The sequence below is a fragment of the Antechinus flavipes genome, chromosome 5 (assembly GCF_016432865.1).
Source record: "Antechinus flavipes isolate AdamAnt ecotype Samford, QLD, Australia chromosome 5, AdamAnt_v2, whole genome shotgun sequence".
NCBI lineage: Eukaryota > Metazoa > Chordata > Mammalia > Dasyuromorphia > Dasyuridae > Antechinus > Antechinus flavipes.
Genome location: NC_067402.1, coordinates 86,389,898 through 86,411,839, shown reverse-complemented (window position 1 = coordinate 86,411,839; position 21,942 = coordinate 86,389,898). Strand labels below are relative to the sequence as shown.

The 21,942-nt window shown below is 34.8% G+C and overlaps 1 protein-coding gene across 3 annotated transcripts in view; it reads left to right on the top strand.

Annotated features, from left to right (window-relative positions):
- The window catches only part of DPP6 (dipeptidyl peptidase like 6), a 1,012,545-nt gene that overhangs the window by 728,703 nt on the left and 261,900 nt on the right, over window positions 1-21,942 (top strand). For all 3 annotated transcript variants that reach the window (XR_007947662.1, XM_051961469.1, XM_051961470.1), the window contains exon 7: window positions 12,823-12,904. Coding sequence is in view for 2 of the 3 variants with exons in the window: in XM_051961469.1 (XP_051817429.1) it covers window positions 12,823-12,904 (82 nt within the window). In the remaining variant the exon portion in view is untranslated. The remainder of the gene's footprint in view (window positions 1-12,822; window positions 12,905-21,942) is intronic.

Here is a 21,942-nt window from a genome sequence, read left to right as displayed (position 1 = left end):
CTTTGCTAGTTTGTCTTTGATTATTAGACAGAATGAGCAAGAAACTGAAGAGGACTTTAACCCTTGACAGCTTCTATACAGATAGAGAGCAGACTCTAAATCCTGAGGAGACTAAAAACAGACAGTCCCCAGGTGAATCCCCAAAGGAGGAGATCATCTATTCCTCAGCACAGATGAACCTCATAGAAGTAATTAAAAAGGCTCTCACAAGGGAGCTAGAAGAAAAATGGGAAAAGCAGAGTGAGGCTTGGCAAAAGGAGAGGGAAGCTTGGGAAAAGGAGAGGGAGGCTTGGCAAAAGAGCCTGGAGAAGTCAGTTAAAGAGAGAGTGGATAAAGAAGTAAAATCCTTGAAAAATAGGATTGGTGAACTGGAAAACAAAATTGGCGAAATGGAAAAAAATTCCACAGAACAAAAGAACTCAATGGGACAATTAGAAAAAGATTTTTAAAAAGTGAGTGAAGAAAATACTTCACTGAAAATCAGAACTGAACAATTGGAATTGAATGACTCAAGGAGACAAGAAGAATCAGTCAAGCAAATCCAAAAAAATCAAACAATGGAAAAAAATGTGAAATACCTTCTGGGGAAGACAACAGACCTGGAAAACAGATCCAGGAGAGACAATCTGAGAATCATTGGACTCCCAGAAAAGAATGATGAAAAAAAGAGCCTGGACACTATTTTCCAGGAAATTATCAAAGAGAACTGCCCAGAAGTCATAGGAACAGAGGAAAAAATAAACATTGAAAGGATTCATCGATCACCCACTGAAAGGGATCCTAAAATCAAAACACCAAGGAATATAGTGGCCAAATGCCAGAACCTTCAGACGAAGGAAAAAATACTGCAAGCGGCTAGAAAAACCCAATTCAAGTATCAAGGAGCCACAATAAGGATCACCCAGGATCTGGCAGCATCCACATTAAAAGATCGAAGGGCCTGGAATATGATATTCCGAAAGGCTAAGGAACTTGGTATGCAACCAAAAATAACTTACCCAGTGAGAATGAGCATCTTTTTCCAGGGAAGAAGATGGACATTCAACTAGTAAGCGAATTTCATCTATTTCTGATGAAAAAGCCAGAACTTAACAAAAAGTTTGATCTACAAATATAGAACTCAAGAGAAATCTAAAAAGGTAAAGATTAATCTTGGGAACTATATTTCGACTATATAGATGTATAAAGAATATATGTATACCTTGTTCTAGAAATTGATGTGGAAAGGACATTGTACCAGAAAAAGGGTAAAGTGGGGGTAGTACATCTCATGAAGAGGCATAGGAAACCTATTATATCTGAGAGAAAGAATGGAGGGGGATGAATATAGTGGGTATCTTACTGCCTTCAGAATTGGCTTTAAGTGAAAAATCTTAAGACATATTCAATCTATGGTGAAATTTCTCCCACCTCATTGAAAAGTGAGAAGGGAAAAGTGAAAAGGGAAGGAATAAGCTAAGAGGAAGGGAATACGGAAACTGGGAGGGAAAGGGGTAAGATAGGGGGAGGAACTCTAAGGCGGGGGGAGGGATACTAAAAAGGGAGAGCTGTGAGAAGCAAGTGGTGCTCACAAGCTTAATACTGGGAAGGGGGGAAAGAGGAAAGAAGGGAGAAAAGCATAAACCGGGGTTAACAAGATGGCAAGTAATACAGAATTGGTCATTCTAACCATAAATGTGAATGGGGTAAACACCCCCATAAAGAGGAAGCAGTTAGCAGAATGGATTAAAAGCCAGAATCCTACAGTATGTTGTTTACAGGAAACACACCTGAAGTGGGGAGATACATGCAGGTTAAAGGTAAAAGGTTGGAGCAAAATCTACTATGCTTCAGGTGAAGTCAAAAAAGCAGGGGTAGCCATCCTGATCTCAGATCAAGCTAAAGCAAAAATTGATCTAATTAAAAGAGATAAGGAAGGGCACTATATCTTGTTAAAGGGTAGCATGGATAATGAAGCACTATCTATATTAAACATATATGCACCAAGTGGTGTAGCATCTAAATTCTTAAAAGAGAAATTAAGAAAGCTGCAAGAAGAAATAGACAGTAAAACTATAATAGTGGGAGATCTTAACCTTGCACTCTCAGAATTAGATAAATCAAACCACAAAATAAATAAGAAAGAAGTCAAAGAGGTAAATAGAATACTAGAAAAGTTAGATATGATAGATCTCTGGAGAAAATGTAATGGAGACAGAAAGGAATACACTTTCTTTTCAGCAGTTCATGGAACCTATACAAAAATTGACCATATATTAGGACATAAAAACCTCAAACTCAAATGCAGTAAGGCACAAATAGTAAATGCATCCTTTTCAGACCACGATGCAATGAAAATTACATTCAACAAAAAACCAGGGGGAAGTAGACCAAAAAAATAATTGGAAACTAAATAATCTCATACTAAAGAATGATTGGGTGAAACAGCAAATCATAGACATAATTAATAACTTCACCCAAGAAAACGATAATAATGAGACATCATACCAAAATGTATGGGATGCAGCCAAAGCGGTAATAAGGGGAAATTTCATATCTCTAGAGGCCTATTTGTATAAAATAGAGAAAGAGAAGGTCAATGAATTGGGTTTACAACTAAAAATATTTTTAAGAGGAAATAAGTTTGTTATTGTAGTTGAAATGCACAAATCTCTTCCAAAGACAGAAAAGTTACATGAAGCTCTTGATTCACATTATTGGTCTTTACCTCTTCAACTATGAAGAGAAATGGGTTGAGTGGGAGAAAAAGCCAGTCCCAAAGTCTGAGAAAACCAGAATTCATCTCCCATCTCTAAAATGCTACTGTATGCTTATACTATTAGGGACCTAGGCAACTCTATAACTTTAAGTTTCACTGAAGATGCTAAATAACCTTGATATAGGGAGTTCCCTCACCAAAAGTTCCCTGTGCTAATGAAAATGCAGCTCTGATTTCTACAGCTAACCTAATGATTCCAGGAGTCAAAACTCCTGTATGATAGTTTCTTTTATTGTTACTGCCTAATTTGGCTCTTTAACCATGAAAAGTGACCCTGGACCTCCTCTTTTAATGGAGCCCAAACTTTTGATTGCATTGATTTTCAGCTTGTTGACAATTTGTCTAAAACTCAGCTCAGATAAGTTCAGAAATACTAAGCACCAAAGAATTGGTCATTAAGTGATTCTTTTTTGGTCATGATAACTTCAAAGACTATGAAAATGTAGAGAAGTAGTCATTTCTTTCAGTGGAAAAAGGATCCACATTTATAAAGCCATGTCTTTTTTTTCCCAAAACATCATCTAAGGAGGGCACTGTTAATAGCAGTCGCATTGCCATTAAAATTGTAAAACAAAAGGACCCCAGTTAATGGGCTCTTCTTTTCCAAGTACTATGTATCATCTAAGTAATAAATCTAATAATGATGAGTACATAGGAAAATATGTATTATAATAATAGCTAATATTTATATGATATATATGTATTTGCAAACTGACTATATTATTCTATTTATGTCTCATAACAACCCTATAAGTATATTTGTTATCTCCATTTTATGAAGAAATTGAGACTGAGAGAAATTAAGGCCTTCTGAATGTAAGATTATTGTTCTTTTCACAACATGGAAGTAATGATAGAATGACTACCATTCTATTCTTGACTTAATAGCCCTTGAGAAATTATAAAGAAAGACTGAAAATGGGCAAATGTCTTGTTTTCAAAAAAGGAAGAAAAGTGTTTTCCAGAAATTGTAGATTAGTAAATAGTTCTAAACAATTAAGAAAAAAAAAAGGAAGAAGAAGAGGGGTTGTATAGTTTTGTCTAATAGCGTGCAATTGACTAAAAAAAAGCAAAAGAATGTATGATCCCTTTGGGTTTATTGCTTATTGATTATTTAAATACACACACTCTTTTTATTTAATAGAGCAAATGCTACCTTAAAGGCTGTACTCCAATAAGGTGCCTCCCTGGCATGTAGTACTATGGCATGAGTTGAAAAGAATAAGATCTAGTGGGTCAAATAAAAGCAGCTAAGTAATGTATTGGATGGGATAATGAGTGAGCTTGGAGTCAGGAATACCAGAATTTATATGTAACTTCAAACATTTACTAATGTCATAATTCTAAGCAAGTGACTTAACCTGTTTGCCTCAGTTTTCTTGATTGTAAATTAAGTCTAATAACAGTACCTACCGTGTAAGGATCAAATGAATTAATATTTGTAAAAAGTACTTAGCACAATGCCTGGGAAATAGAAGGCACAATTATTATTATTCCTCAATTATTTCATTAGTATCTGACTCTTTGTGACCCCTTTAGGGTTTTCCTGGCAAAGATAATAGAATGAATTGTCATTTCCTTCTCCAACCCATTTTCCAGATAAGAAAACTGAGGCAAACAGGATGAAGTGATTTGCTCAAGGTCATATAGCTAGTAAGTGTCTGAGGACAGATTTGAACTTAGGAAGAGTAGTCCTTTTACTTGACTGGATTTGACTGGACAGTCTAACCACTGGGCCATCTAGCTGCCTCATAGGATGCACAATATACAAGTTTATGTCCTTTCCTTCCCTTTCCAGTATGATACTTTATCAGAACTACTTAAAAAAAAAAAACACTAATGAAGCCTTAGTTTGTATTAACTGAAGTAAAGTATACAAAGCAAAGTAGATAATAGAATCATTGAACTTTAGTCTATTGAGTATATATCTATATAATACATGTTTACTTCTAGGTACACTAATTCAAGGACAGTCAACAAGTAGAGAGCAAACATGATGAGGAAAAGTCATGAAACAATTTCATATAAGAAATAATTAAGGAGAAGGGAATGTTTAATCTGGAGAAGATTTAAGGGGTACACAATCAGTTTTCAAAGTATTTGCAAGGACTGTCAGAGCAAAGAGGAAATAAATTTGGTCTTACCTGCAATGCAAAATGAGAATGAATAAAGTCAGAGAGAATACATTTTTGATTCAGCATAAAGATCATTCTAACTCCTTAGAACTTTCCAACAAAGAAAAAGGGTGATTTTTTAAAAGTAGCTTTCTTCCCATTATGGAAATCATTCAAGGTAGATGAACATCTGCCAGAAAAGCAACAGAATTCATTTCTGCATAGGGAGGGTGGTTGATTAATGATCCCTTCCAAGTCTGTAATAGTGTGATAGTGTGAAATTATTGTACTGATATTTGATTGTGTTGGAATCATAGAATCTTTTTTTGAAAGACCATCTATATTTATCCTTTCTTCTTTCCCAGAAGTTTAACCCATCAGAGGTTTTTAAGACAATGAAATGGACTTAAAGTCATAAGACCAGAGTAGGGCAAAGGATTGGTCTCAAAGCCACTTTGGCCACTCCTGTCCACCTCCTTATCTTTTCTGGATCTCAGTTGCCCCATCTTGAGAAAGAAAGGTTTGAATATGGATTATTAGTTTGGGATTAGTTTTATCTTTTTGGCTGAGTCTTTAGTAAACTAATGGCTCACTGATGGGCCTCTGAGTTATCTATTTGATCTCATTCCCTATAGAAAATCACTCCACTAGTATTGTTTGTTTGACATTTCCCCAAAATGGGATTATTGAGTAGGTAAAAGGAGTTATACAATATCTCACTATAAATGGATGAACTACAGCAACTTTTCAAAGGCCAAATCATTGCTGCCCCAGTAGTTCACTTGTAGCTTTATGAAGTCATCTGATTGTCTATCATTAATCCAGAGATAGTTCTTTACTGATCAATAATAATATCTTACATCCACATAGTATCTCATTAATTTTACATCTCCTTCTAGAGCTAAGCATGGTGCTTTGCACAAAATATTCAATAAATTATTAAATTAGTGCATGATTCTTTATAATTTATAAAATAAACACAGCTAAGCTAAGCCATTTCCTTATCTGATCCTTTCATAAAACCAGTAAGTTATAGTCTTGGCCTATAATTTTAGAAGTGGAAAGAATTCAGATTGAGGATTCCATTGACCTGCCTTTTACTTCCAGCTATACCTACGTGATTTTGGCCAAGGCATTTATTTCTCTCTGAACCCTTTTCCTGATCAACAAAATAAGAATGTTAGATGATCTTCAGTGCCTCCCCTCTTTGTTTTTTGTCTAACAATATTTTATTTTTCTTTTTTTAATAGAGATTTTTAAAAAATAATTATAACTTTTTATTGACAGAACCCCTGCCTAGGTAATTTTTTACAACATTATCCCTTGCACTCACTTCTGTTCTGACTTTTCCCCTCCCTCCCTCGCTCCACTCCTTCCCCCAGATGGCAAGCAGTCTTATACATGTTAAATATGTCACAGTATATCCTAGATACAATATGTGTGTGCAAAACTGAACAGTTCTCTTGTTGCACAGGAAGAATTGGATTCAGAAGGTAAAAATAACCCAAAAAGAAAAACAAAAATGCAAACAGTTTACATTCATTTCCCAGTGTTCTTTCTTTGGGTGTAGCTGCTTCTGTCCATCATTGAACAATTGAAACATTTAGAGCTTCTCTTTGTCAAAGAAATCTACTTCCATCAGAATACATCCTCATACAGTATCGTTGTTGAAGTATATAATGATCTCCTGGTTCTACTTATTTCACTTAGCACCAGTTCATGTAAGTCTCTCCAAGCCTCTCTGTATTCATCCTGCTGGTCATTTCTTACAGAACAATAATATTTTATTTTTCCAAATACATGCAAAGATAGTTTCTAGCATTCACCCTTGCAAAACCTTGTGTTCCATATTTTTCTCCCTCTCTACTATCCTCCCTCTCCCCAAGACAGAAAGCAATCCAATATCGGTTAAACATATGCAATTCTACTAAATTCATCATGCTGCAGAAGAAAAATTGGATTAAAAGGAAAAAAACATGAGAGAAAAAAACAAGCAAGCAAACAACAACAACAACAAAAAGGTGAAAATGCTGTGCTTTAAACCATATTCAATCTCCATGGTTCTCTCTCTGAATGAGGATGGCACTTTCCATCACAAATCTATCCAATGACTCTTTAAGCCCTGAATCCACAGCCATTGACCTTACAACACAGTGATTCTTTCTAGACACAGTTTCCTCATCTGTAAATTTAAGGGTATTATTGAATGAGTGTCTCTGAGTTTCTTCTAAGTTAAAATCAAGGTTCTTATTTCACAAATGGCGAAAGCAAGTCTAAGAGAGGTTGTGATTTTACTCCAAATTGAATAACCAGTTAAGTGGCAGATCTGGCACTCTGTTATAAGTCTTCTAAATCCTAGTGCTATTTTCCCCATGCTAGAAACCCTTCCCACTGTTTATAGATGTGTCAAATGTGTGGAAAAGTAGGGATGAATTTTTTTCAACTTCACAAAAGTAATAAAGGTCTCCCATTGCATGAATGAAAATGCTAATAGAAATTTAAATGCATGTATAACCTTGGCATATTGGAACTGCTGTTTTTGTAATCTTGAGAGACACATTATCCACTCAGCGATACCCTTTTCAGTTAACATTTACGGGAATTTACAGTTGTTAAATTAGAGAGAGGTTAATCCCCTGTTGTTCCTGAATAACTTAGGCACCTATTTGGAAAGCACAAGCTAACAAAATGAATTTCAAAATCAAATAAGGTTACAGGATTTAAACAGCATTTCTCTCTAATCTGCTTCCCAGTGCTTTGTGTCTGACAAATTCCAAAGAAACTCAGTCGGTCTGATTCACTGTGTTTGTTAGTCTTACCTAATATTTTTAGAAGCAGCACCTGACTGATGTCACCAGAGTGTGAACAAAATCAAGGTCATGATGAAATGGATGGGTTAATTTATTCCTCATTTCTCTTTGATTTTCTCATCTATCAAATGGGGCTAATACCTGCCCTTTAATATATGTACTTTCCAAAAGTCATGTAAGACTAAAAGGAGATCATAATTGTGGAAGGTCCCTAAAAAAGTTAAAGCCTTTTCTAAAAATATAAAGTGATATCGAATTCACAAGTCCAAAGAGCTAGAACAAGAAGGAACTTCATGGATAATCTAGTTCAATCCCTTTGTTTTACAGATGAAGAAACTGAAGATCAAGGAGATTAAGTGACACATTGTCACACATGTACTCAGCTTTGGGGGCAGGATTAGAAATCAACTCTTCTGTTTCCAGAGCCAGTGTTCCTTCTATTTTGATATTCTGCCTCCTTTTTTTCCCCCACCAATCCCGAATCTCTCCTTTGCACTAATGCATGATTTTGGGAGGCCTCAGACTTCATTCCTTGGGACCAAGAATGGTTTTATGATTATTTTTGCCTTTCTTGTATATAATGAGTTCTCCATACATGTTTCTTAAATTGCCTTGGAGGTACTGTTGATCCTCGTATAACATTAGGGTTAGAAGGGATTGTAGTACCATTGAGTCCAAAAGTCTTTTACAGATGAGGAAATTGAGTCCTGAAAGGAGACAATGGCAAGTCCAATATTACTTAGGTGTTATGCCAGTTCCCATTTAATGTCCTGACCCAGTTTCTCCAATTGTTCTATTTAGTTACTCTGCCTCAAATTATAACCTTTCCCTCTTAATGTTTAATGAGCTAAAGATTTTATATCTTTAGGCTATAATCATTCTTTCTTAATGTTTGACAGGTCTATCCATTTTAGACATCATTAGAATATTAGTAACCTCTCCAGTATCTCCCTCCATTGTGTCATCCTAGGTACCTCCCCTCATTAGGTTATCCTCATCCAGGTACCTCCCCCATTATGTCATTGTTCTTGTTATCCTATAAAAAAATCTTGCTGTCCCAATACAAGGAGGCTGGATTGATAGTCTCATTCAGCCCTGGGACCAAACATGGATCATTTGGTCCCAGAAAATCTCTCCATTTAATAAACTATTAAATTGTTCTCTAATCTCTGTCTTGTTCAGTTTTCTGGCATTACAGTGAGTAGCAGAACCATGTCCTTTGATTGCATAATCAGTATTCTTTCCATTAAACTATGTGGCTAAGTTGAATGTAGAACGTAAGCTCCATGAAGGGAGGAAATGTGTCTCACTTGTGTTAATACCTCTAGTGTCTGCAATTTGTTATTTTTCAGTCATTCCCATTTGTGTCTGATTCTTAGTCCCTCCATTTGGAATTTTCATAATTTGCCATTTCCTTCTAAGTTTATTTTACAGATGAAGAATCTGAAACAAATAGGGTTAAATGCCAGTGCTCACGGTCACACAGCTAGTAAGTGTCTAAGGCTAGATCTGAACTCAGGAATACTAGTCTTCCTGACTCTAGATTGGGTATTCTATCCATGGCACCACTTAGTTGCCCTCTGAGATAATAAGTGCCTAATGAATGCATATTGAGTGATTGTTGAGGCCCAGGGAAACATAACTAAGGTTACAAAGCAAGTTAGAAGCAGAGCTAGGCTTGTAAATCCTGATTTTCAGTTTATTGCCCTGCCTTTTTCACAATGTTGTACTTGAACATTACAAATTCTTTTTATCTAAAAACGTCTCTTCTATCACAATCCACTTGATTTTATCATGTTATTCTGATCATATCATTATCCTTTCCTTAATGTGTCACATGATTACCAATATACCTCAGAGAAAGGCTAGGTAGGGTCTTCACATCCTCAGAATCTTTCCCCAGAGTTATCATTGTTTTTCATTTCCTTCTGCTCCTAAACCTATCTGCTCTACTTCTACACAAGCAAACAAACAAACAAAAAACCAATGGATTCAAATTTAAACATCTTCTTTGTGCATTTTGAAAATCTGTGCCTCTAAATCTTCTCATAAATCACATATAGAATCTAGAATGCCCTTCCCAGCTCACTATTCCAAAATACAACTTCTTTTACAAAGCACTATCCTTAATTAATAACAGAAGAATGTCGGTAAGTTCTTAATGAATTGGAGTCTCCCGTAACTCAACTTAAGAATCTTTAATAGGTATACATTTCTAGTCTGTGGAATATTATACTCAATATTATCAGTCAATATACTCAATATTATGACTTTTGGCAAATCATGTCGGCTCAACAAACATTTTTTTCAAATTATATTGATGTGTTTTAACCTTACAGACATTTAGAAATTATTCCTTTTTTGAGAAATCTCTTGTGACAGAGTAAAACAGTTAAGTAAAACTAATAATACTGTGATCCCATGTGAAAATTCATGTAATATTTCATTTTTGTAGTCCTTCTATTTTAATGAAAAATTAAAAGAAAGTTTTGTTCTCTTTCCCAATCCCAACTCATTTTTTAAAAAGAATATAAAATATTCTTTTTAAAAAATTATTCTATTTTATTATTAAATGGTTTTCAGTTATTATTATTTTAAAAAATTATAATCAAGCAAAAGAAATTCCCTCAAGAACTGTATATAAAACATTCTGCACCCTAAATAAATCACCTCTTTGTAATGAGTAACTTATTTTGTCATGAGTTCTCTGGAATAGTTAATAGTCACTGCATTGATCATAGTTCTTATGCCTTTCAAAGTCATTTATTTTTACCATATTATTGTGAACTTTTCAAAAAGTACCTGCTAGTATTGGGCTGAGTACTAGGGATATGCTAGGGATACAGAGAAAGGCAAGTTCTAGATGAATATATATATATATATATATATATTTATTGTAGAAGAGAATCATGGTGGAGTTATTGTTTCTTCCACCCATAGGATAATAGTTATTTTACTTACTCAATTCTTGGCACTCAAACTATAGATGAAGAGGACATTTATCTTTTTCAGGACATATAGAAAAGAAAATATGACTGTCCTCATTTCATAATTTTAGAGATGTCATTTGTCCTGGTGACATGACCAATAGAAAGAGGTTGTTGCTACCTATATGGTAGAAAAATGAAGGATATCTTTTCCCCAGAAGCAGGATGCCTCTGAAGGAATTATGGGAATTGAGTGAACCACATGGACTACATCTTTTTACTCAATTCTAGAGGTAGTTTGGTTCCATTTCTGTTTAATTATGGGTGTAGTCTAAATTCTGTTCTGTAAGAAAATTTTATTCAATTGTAAGAAAGTTTTATTGCATTGTTTGAACCTATTTCTACATGGTTGGAAAGCTGCATACCCCCATCTGTTTATTTAGAGACCCTTAACTAAGGATCTAGATTATGCTAACCAAAAACCGAGTTAGAGCCAAAGATTGATACAAAGGATTTTCTCACAATTATACATCTTAGGCAATCCATATGACTCACTTGAAAACTAGCCCTACATTGGTCAATTAGGGCAGGAGTGGGATATCTCTCTTTCTGATTTCAAGGAAATTATACCTTTTCACTCTCCTCCCAACCTGGAAACCATCTGATCTTTACACCAGCTAGAAATCAGATTTTTAATTTTGTATCCAGGTTTACATACCTTTTATTGTTGATTTTAATGCATAAAAAAGTCTCTTCCAGTATTCAGGACCTATTCTCTAAAATATATAGAGAATTCTATCAAATTTACAAGAAAATAACCATTCCTCAATTGATAAATGATCAAAAATATGAACAGGCAGTTTTCAGATGAAGAAATTAAATTTAATTTGTAGTCATATGAAAAAATGCTCTAAATCTCTATTGATTAGAGAAATGCAAATTAAAACAACTCTGAGGTAACCACTTCATACCTATCAGATTAGCTAATATAACAGAAAAGGAAAATGATAAATGTTGGGAAGGATGTGGGGAAATTGGAACACTAATGCATTGTTAGTAGATTTGGGAGCTGATCCAAGCATTCTGGAGAGCATTTTGGAACTAGGACCAAAGGGCTATAAAACTATGCAGCAATATCATTTGGTCCAGCAACCATTACTAGGTCTACATCCCAAAAGGATCATAAAAAAGGGAGAAGGATCCATATATAAGAAAATATCTATAACAACTCTTTTTGTGGTGACAAAGAATTGGAAATTGAGAGGATGTTCATCAATTAGGGAATGGCTGAAGAAGTTGTGGCATATAAATGTAATGCAATACTATTGTTCTAAAAAAAATAATGAACAGGTAAATTTCAGAAAAACCTGGAAAGACTTATATGAACTGATATTGAGTGAAGTGAGCAGAAACAGGAGAACATTGTACATAGTAATAGCAACATTGTGCAATGATCAACTATGATAGATTTAGTTTTTTTCAGCAATACAATGATTCAAGACAATTTTGAAAGACTTAAAGTGGAAAATGCAATCCATATCTACAGAAAGAATTATGAAGTCAATGCAGATCAAAGCATGTCATTTTTGCATTTTTTTTTGTTTCTTATGCATTTTCTCTTTTATTATAATTCTTTCACAATATGACAACTGGGGGAATATGTTTAGCATAAATGTACAGTATAACCTAAATCAAATTGCTTGCTGCCTTGGGAAAAAGAAAGGAACAGAGGGAGGAAGAAAAAATTGGAACTCAAAAGCAAACAAAAATGAATGTTGAAAACTATCTTTACATGTAATTGGAAAAAAATAATATTAAGTGCAAAAATAAGGAATATTTTCCTGGAATGTCAAAGATGAGGATGGAGGTATTGTGAACTATACTATATACTTCAATTTTTAATCCTGACTTTTATGAATAGTTTAAAAATTGATCAATATGCCATTCTTGCTTTTTTTTTTTCTTTTCTTTTGATGAATATTTACCATTTGGGCTAGACAGTGATGGACTTCTTTCAGATTTTTTGTACTTTTTACATATGCAAGGAATTGAAATAGAGATTGAATGATCTATCTTGTGTGCTAATCAGGCTGAACTCTTCATAATTGATGCAAAGAGAAGGGAAAGGGCTGTGGGTACTAGCTAAAGAATGAAGTCCAAGCTTGTAAAATCCTTGAGTACTACTGATTTTTTTCCCATGCTTTTCTTTTCAGAGATCCTCAAAGCTTGGATCCTCCAGAAGTCAGCAATGCAAAACTCCAGTATGCAGGGTGGGGCCCTAAAGGTCAACAGTTGGTAAGCAAGCAAATTAAGTAAAATGATGACCTTTTAGTTCGGTTTGTATTTATCTGGAAGTTCTGGAAGGATTTAATGACAGATTTGGAGGTTATCTCTTCAATTTCAGAGAAAATAGCATTTTTGTATTGCAAGTTGACCTCACTTTACATAATCAGCTTATTAAATCACCAACAAATAAATTTTAAAGTAAATCTTATTTTAAGTAGGGTTGGCAGTGTAGCATATAAAATTGAAGGTCAGCCATGGTGTCACAAAGATTTGAGCACAAATCCTGCTTTGACAGAGTTTTAAGATCATAAGCATGTCACTTAATCTCTCAATGACCCCAGCCAATTCTGTACAATAATAAATATAGATCTGTATTAGTGAAAAGAAATTTCATTCTAGAAGTTTCCTACATAACAATTTGAACTTTTCCTACCCCCAACCTTTAAAATAAATGCACATATATATACATGAATATTTATAAAACCCTAATAAGAACTATTTATAAAATGAAACAAATTATTTGGTAATATAAGTAAGTTATCATTCTATGATCTTTTTTCCTCCATATGCAAGACTACTTAAAGAATTCTCACTAATAATAACAGCTGTATTTTTAGAAGTTACTCCTATCTTGGTTAAACTTCAATTCTACTAAGGGACTTAGAATTCACAAAGTAAATTAACAGGATCTTAGGGTAGGGTTTGTTAGCATGAAGGATTTTTTATGAGATCTGAATTGAACTGGTTGATTCATTGATTATTAGCTAAATAAACTAATTATTAATTACCCAGGGGAAAAAAAGAAAGTCAGTTTGACCAAGGGGTACATTGTTTCCCTATGTGACAATTTAATATAAACTTTACTGAAATGGGGCTCCAGTGGAATGGACTACTAATAGAGATGGAGGAATTTCAGTTCACAGACATTATAAATTATTGGTTTAAGGAGTCACAGATAGAGATTGGTAAAAATCTTATGAAAGCTAAGTATACAACAGTTAAAAAGTTAGAACTAAGAGTTGGAAGAGTCCAGGTCTATTTCAAGGAACTCATGCCTACCAAAGTTGTATTGTTTGTGACTGGGTGAATTTTTATTTATTAGATTGTAATGGGTCATCTCTCAGATCCAACTATGTATGATACAGATGATTTTCAGATGTTCTGTCTCATCCTGGAATTACAATTCCATCTGAAGAAATATTACTGATTCTGCAAAAGTAGGAGTCTGATGAGCAGACAGCAATACCTTTGTAGTATTTCACCATCATTCCATGCTTCTGTGCCTTTAAAAACTGGTGAAATAAACTGAATTTTTTAAGCTTTCTGTTCCTGAAATAGCACAAAATTGATCATTTCTGAAAGGACTCCCTATAGGAAGCTATTAGATGGACTGTCAAGTATCTTTGGGGATTAAATTGTCTTATTTAATATTATCCCCTTTCTACCAGTACTGGATAAACCCTATATTCTAGGGTCATTTCAGAGAAGCAGGGGATTTGTATATGTCAAGAAGCCATTTTAGCTCTTACTGCAATCTAACTACCACCACAAGCTTGAAGATCAGTGACAAGTATTTTGAAATTGCAACAGTCACATCATATCCCAAAGAAAAAGGACTGAGCAGATAATCTAACTCCAGAGAGGGACTGAGTGAGAAATATCCATCTATTCACTGTGTTGGGCTAAAGTTAATCCTGGTAAGGCTCTATTCCTTATACAAATAATTATTCCTTAGTAGAAAATTCTTGAATATAAAATACTTTGAGGTTCACGGGAATTAATATCTAAAAATGGAATTTATTGAGTTCTAATATAGGAAGGGATATGGGAAGAAATAGTCTTCCCTTCTTTCAATATACATCTGCACTTAACAGTGTCTGACACATTGTAGGTGATTAATAAGGACTTAGTTAGTTCATAAATATTTATTGACTGATATCTTCCAGTGAACTCTGTCCCTATGTAGCTTGTAATCTGTTACATCATCGCATCTTATAGAATTACTGAATTTCTTTGTGTAGGAGAATGAAATATAACATTGTGATTAGACATTTTTTACTTCTTTGACCAACAAGAGAGATAAGGATAAGGGCTGGACATCTGTCAGTGGAAATCTTCACCTTCTCTGAAACTTAGAATGTTAGAGAGTTACCTAGAGCTCTGAGAAGAATCATACAGCACACATATGTCAGATACAGGACTAGAATACAGATCTTTTTGACTTGGAAGTCAGCTCTCTCTCCATTATTTCACTCACTGTGCCTTATAATACTGAATTTGGCCCTTCTGCTCTCTTCTGTATTATCAAAAGAATAATTACTCTCAGAGTATTTATTTTGTCCCCATGTTCACACAGTGCAATCTTTTATTGTTATAATTCAGTTTTGACTCTTTGTTACTCTGTTTGGGGTTTTCTTGGCACAGGTACTGAAGTACTTTGTCATTTCCTTCTATAGCTCATTTTACAGATGAGGAAATTGAGGCAAACAAAATGAAGTGACTTGTCCAAGATCAGATAGCTAATAAGTATCTGAGGCCAGATTGGAACTTAAGAAATTGAGTCTTCCTGACTCCAGACTCAGTATTCTGTCCACTATACCACCTAGCTGCCACCATTGTTAGCACTACCAGTGTTAACACATAAAAATGACATACAGCTCCTGCCTTTTAGAATCTGAAATTTTAAAGGAAAAAATACAGAGGTAGGTAGGCTTCTAGGAAATTATCCTAAATTCAAAGGAGGAGAACCTATTTCTTTATTTCAATGAATTTTTAGGGGACAGAAGTAGAGGGAATCATTTGCTAGATAATCCATAGAAATGGATGAAATGAGAAGTATGGAACATAGACCACAGAACAACAAGAAATAAAGGAATAAATAACACTGAGCAGACAGACACATCAATCTGTTGAGGGCTTGAAAGTAGCCCACATAAAGTTAACTAATTAACTTATGAGACAGTGACAGTTCCCAATGCTTTATTCTGCTAGTCACTATAGTGCTGGCACAAGGGCATTTTTGTCCAAGAATTGGCATATGTGATTAGCAGGGCTGTGGCTCTGCCCAGCGTGTGTGAGAAAGTCAAAGGACAGGAAAAAATTGGACCAATGTAGCTGGTCACTACAGCCCCTACATCAAAGTTGGAAATCCATCAATGTGTGAATTATCTGATTCAAGGACTAGGCAGGAAAATATTGTGTGAGTTCTCAAAGCAGCTTTTCAAAAACCAACGGGAGTCACAGTAGTCAGCATCAAGATAATAACATGGAAGGCAGATCTTGCCCAGAAAAATGATGATTGGCTTCAGAAAATGACAGGGTAGTAGGTATATGACGGCTTGGTGCTCCACATACCTTCCCACTCAGTCCCAAGTAACCTGGTCTCTTTCACTCCTCTATGAATCAGACTGCCTTCTAGCAGATGAGGGGGTCACAGATAAAACAGCCTCAGTGAAATCTCCAGGAAGCAACCATTCTCTACCAGATGGATCTCATATAAAATGTTGGTTTGTCATCCCAGAATCATAAAACTGAAAAGAACCTCAAAGAACACTGCTTGCTAGTGATCAGCATCTATGTTTAAAGTCATAATGTAATAGAGACCCAGAGTGGAATGACATCTTTCCTGATTTTTTAAGGCTAACCCTGAACAAAACTGGCAAAATTTATCTTTGCCATTCTCCAATTAGTCCTTTGAGCACTAGCTTTGCCACCTGAGCTTTCCCTTTTCTCTGCTGCCAACTCTTTGTGTCTGTAGGCAAGTTGATTTGCCTCCCTATATTTCATTTGACTCATCTATAAAGTGGGGATAAGAATAAAAGTTTACATTTCTTCCGATGCTTACTACCTATGTTAGCTGAGGCAAATCATTTCATTTCCTTGTGCCTATTTCCCCATCTTTAAAATAGGGGTGGGATAGACAAAGTCCCTTCTAGTTCTTAACCTGTGAGGCACTAGCTACCTCTCCAACTCACAGTATTGTTGTAAAAAGGTTCTTTCTGTATCTCAAAGTGCTATAGCAATTCAAGTTATTATTGTGCATGGGGGAAAGAGAGATTTCTGAGCTGAAGTTTTTAGCTCTTTAATAACTATAGGAGCTAAGATGAAGCAAAGAAGATAGTTATTTCTTTGGGGGAATTTTATTGCTCTTGGCTTTTTTTGTATTGTTTTAGTTTAAAAATAAAAGCAATGCCCAAACAATGTGATATATTTCTTTTGCAGTAAAACAAAGCTTTAAAAATGTAATAGACTTTAAGCAGTACAGGTGGCCAACAGTGTCAAAATAGAAATGGTTTTACTTGGTCTTATGATCATTTCTGTGCTGAAGCGTGAAATATTTGAAGGTGTAAAGTTATTGTTTTTTTATTATAAAAAGATAGCAGATGTGGAGTAATTTTGTTTTTTTCCCCAAGTGCAGTTCTTAGAAATTTGGCATGTCGACTGCATGGCTTAACTGCATGGGTCTGTTACTGCAATCAATGATTGATTCTTTGGGTTTATGTCAGTAAGATTTAATCACCTTCTGTAACCATATGACTTTATAAGTTTGAGGGTAGAGAAGAAAACATAGATTTGAATCAACAATTTCTAGACTGGTCATCAGGCAGTCTATTAAATTGGATTTAAATTGATCTAGTCCACTAGGCTTGCTAGGGACCAGAGCTAGGCAGCTTTGGGAAATAAGTAGCATTTGTATACTTATCCCTCCTTTTTTTTTTTTTTTTTGATGTCTTTCCTGGGTCACTGGTGCCCTTTTGACACCTTCAGGCTGGCAGCTGGAACCTTAATTAGCAATTTTAATGTCAAAGGCAAATAATATAAAATATATCTTCCAATCAACATTTTAGGATAAAAATCAATTGAGGGGAAGGAGTAGAACCTGCTAGGGTTGGTCAGGAGTTCAGTTCATGAGTTTCCATGCCTTTTTAAATTAATTATCTCTGTTAAACAAAGGCAAAACTGAGTTCTTTCTTTGCTATTGAAGAGGAGTAAATGCTGTCAAAACTCCCTAAATATTGATGCTCTGGGCCCAAACCCCAAACTTCCTGCCCTAGTTATGCCTGATATCCAGTTAACAAGCAGTCAGTTGTAAGATTATCGAGTTGGAAAAGACATCAGGGGATTTCATTTTATAAAATGAGGAAACTTAGGCTAGAAAAGGTAAAATGATTTACCCAAGATACATAGCTATCAAATGAGAGTGAGAGATAATAGAAGAATTCCTTGGGCAAAATTTTATAAGATCCAGAGGAAGATCTCTAGGTAGATCTTCTATTGAGGATTTATAAGAGGACATAGACAACAAGAATCAGATATAGGAAGGTATGAATAGGGTATGATTAGAACTGATGAGGGATTACCCACATGATCATTGATCAACTGAGCTGTTATTTTTTATTTTAATTGATTTTTTTTAAATTTTCACAACATATTCAAGGATAATTTTTCAGCATTGACCCTTGAAAATTTTTTCATTCCAATTTTTCCCCCTTCTTCCCACCCCCTCCCCTAGATGGCAAGTAATCCAATATATGTTAAACATGGTAAAAAAAAATGTTTAAAAATATATAGGCATATATATTTTGCTGCACAGGAAACATCAGATCAAAAAGGGAAAAAAATGAGAGAAATAAAATTCAAGCAAACTACAACAAAAAGAGTAAAAATGCTATGTTGTGATCCACACTCAGTTCCCACAGTCCTCTCTCTGGGTGCAGATGGCTCACATCATCAAAAGATCACTGGAACTGGCTGAATCATCTCCTTTTTGAAAAGAACCATGTCCATCAGAACTGATCATTGTATAATCTTGTTGTTGTTGTGTACAATGATCTCCTGGTTCTGCTCATTTCATTTAGCATAAGTCACTCCAGGCCTCTCTGAAATGATCCTGCTGATTATTTCTTATAAAACAATAATATTCCATAATATTCATATGCCATAACTTATTCAGTCATTCCCCAACTGATAGGCATCCACTCAGTTTCCAGTTTCTTGTCACTACAAAAAGGGCTGCCACAAACATTTTCCTTTTTCCTCCTTTAAAATCTCTTTGGGCTATAAGCCTAGTAGAAAAACTACTGAGTCAAAGGGTATGCACAATTTGATAAACCTTTGGTCACAGTTACAAATTTAAGGTACTATTTTTTAAATTAAATATCTTATTTTCCTTCCAATTACATGTTAAAAAATATTTTTTATTTGGGCTTTTTTAAAGTTTTGAGTTCCAAATTCTATCCTTCCTTCCATTCTTTTATCTCTTCCTCTCCTCCCTCCCCTTCCCTGAGATGGTAAGTAAACAGATATATCTATACATAAGCAATCATGTAAAACATTTCCATATGGTCATTTTGTACAAGAAGACACAAACAAAAGAAAAAGAATGAAAGAAAATGAAAAATAGCATGCTTCAGTCTACATTTAAACAATATCATTTCTTTCTCTGAAGGCAGATAGTATGCTTCATCATTAGTCCTTTGGGATTGTCTTACATCATATTTCTGGAAAAGTCATTTACAATTCTTCATCAAATAAAATTGCTCTCACTGTATACAACATTCTCCTGGTTCTGGTCTCTTTACTATTCATCAGTTCATGTAAGTTTTTCCAGGTTCTTCTGAAAACATCTTGTTTGTTATTTCTTGTAGCACAATAGTATTCCATTACAATCATATAGCACAGTTTAACTGTTTCCCCATTGATGGGCATCCCTTCAATTTCCAATTCTTAGCCAACACAAAAATTTTGGTACAAATATGTCTTTTTTCTTTCTTTTTTTTGTGGGTTTTTTTTTTTTAGCTGTCTTTGGGATAGAGACTTAATAGTAGCTGAATCAAAGGGTATGTACAGTTTTATAGCCCTTTAAGCATAGTCCCAGACTGTTCTCCAGAATTATTGGATTAGTTCGCAACTTCACCAACAATGCATTAATGTCCCATATTACATCTCCTCCAGCATCCATCATTTTCCTTTCTTGTCATAATAGCCAATCTGATAGATATAAGCTAGTCAACTGAGCTATTATTTAATTGAAATAAATTAATTGAAAAAAACTGAAGCTGTTTAGCCTGAAGGAAAATATATTTAAAGAGGATGATTAATGTCTTCAAATGTTTTGAAGGGTCCTCAAATGAAAGAGGGATTATATTTTATTCTTCTGGATCCCAGAGGGCAGAGCTTAAAACCATTGAATGAAAATTATAATGTAATCGTATAGATTCCTAACAATAAAAGCTGCCCAGGAATGGAAGGTGATACACTCTTGAGTATAATACTAATCTGTCCATCAGAATTCTTGAGCAGCTAGATGACTTTCTTGTCAGAACTATCTCTGAGGAAAGACCATGGCAACAAGAGCTTTTCTCCAGGCTCCAAAATTTAGAAGCTGCTGACAATACTAATACTCCTTCAGCATAGTGACAACTGAGAATGGACCTTATTTATTAAGAATATTTAGACAAAATGGAAGTTGACCAGATAGATGGCAGTCCATGCTTACAGCACAGATGAGAACCATCTCGGTCTGTTTCCTTTTTCCCCATTGGGAGCTTTGATGGCCTTCTTAAGGTGACCTCAAGGTGTTCTAGTATCTTTTCTCCCTTGGGATCTTGCTTTCTAAAATCCAAAATCTCTTCCCAATCAATAAACATTTATTAAGCACCTATTACGTGCCAAGCATGGTACTATGCACAGGAAAACAAGACAGTCCCTATCCTCAAGGAGTTTATAGTATAACAGGAGAAACAATATGCAAATTATATATGGGATGGAGCACCTTAGTAGAATTTAGCTTAAAATTTGGATGTGAGGGAACATGTGGTGCTTATTCTGGTTTTGCTGGATTTTTATCTCTCAGTCCTATGATCCATTCCAACTGTAAGATTCTGTGGTACTTAATATACTGGTTTTGTGTTCCCAATAATTACTAAGAAGATAAAATACATATCAAGCTATTTATATGTTGTGTCTTAGAAATCTCATTGCTGAAGATATACCTAAGGAAGTCAAAGACAGATAAAAGAGTTACCTATTTAATAATAATAATAATAATAATAATAATTACTAGCATGTATATAGTGCTGTGAGGTTAACTAAATGATGGGCAAGTATTATTTCCTTTGATCCTCACAGCAACCCTGGGAGGTTGATTCTATGATTAACCCCCTTTTCTCAAGGAGGAAACCAAGGCACAGATAGATCAGATGTCTTGCTCAGGGTAACACAGGTTGTATGTGTTTGAGGATAGCCTTATTCCAGGTCTCATGCTTTATCTACTGTGCTTATACCTGCCTATATATAGAACATTTTGTGGAAATGAAAATCTGTTAACATGATAGAGAATGGACAAACAAATTGTGATAAATAAATGCAATGGGATATTATTACTCAATAAGAAATTGTGAATATGAGGAATTGAGAGGAACAGAAAGTCTTCATTGAACAGAAGCAGAGTGAAGAAAGGAAAACAATATGCACAATGACTACAGTAATGTAAACAAGAACAATATTGGCTATAAAGGAATGAGTAGGAAACATACCTTTTCTTGGATAGCTGGTAAACTATCCAAGGTTGAATGACCTTGTCAATTCTGTGTCATTTGTTTTTGCTTGACAAAGGAAGACTCACTGATTAGATGTGGAAAAAAATGATTATTTCTTGCCCATATTAATAAGCAATTATTGAATTAGGAATAGTATTATTTTTACCTGCCTATTTCTTCATTCATTCTTCATTCATTCAGCCCCTAATAGATTATTGAGCCATTGTTCATACATTAACTTTCTTTTAAATTTCTTTTATGCCCCACCCAAGTAGGGAAGTCTTTTATGTTCTACTTTGGCTTGTGGTAGAGAGGGGAGGAGGATAGATCTTTTATCTAGATTGCCTGGGGCAGGGGGTAGTCTGGGAGTAAGAGTGACATAATCAGTGTCAAGTTCCCCAATCTTACATTAGAATAGATCCACCTGTCATTACAATATTAATTCTTTTCATTGTTAACCAATCAGTTAATTGCCCCCTGCTTGAAACCTCAAGGAGCTGCCAAGAT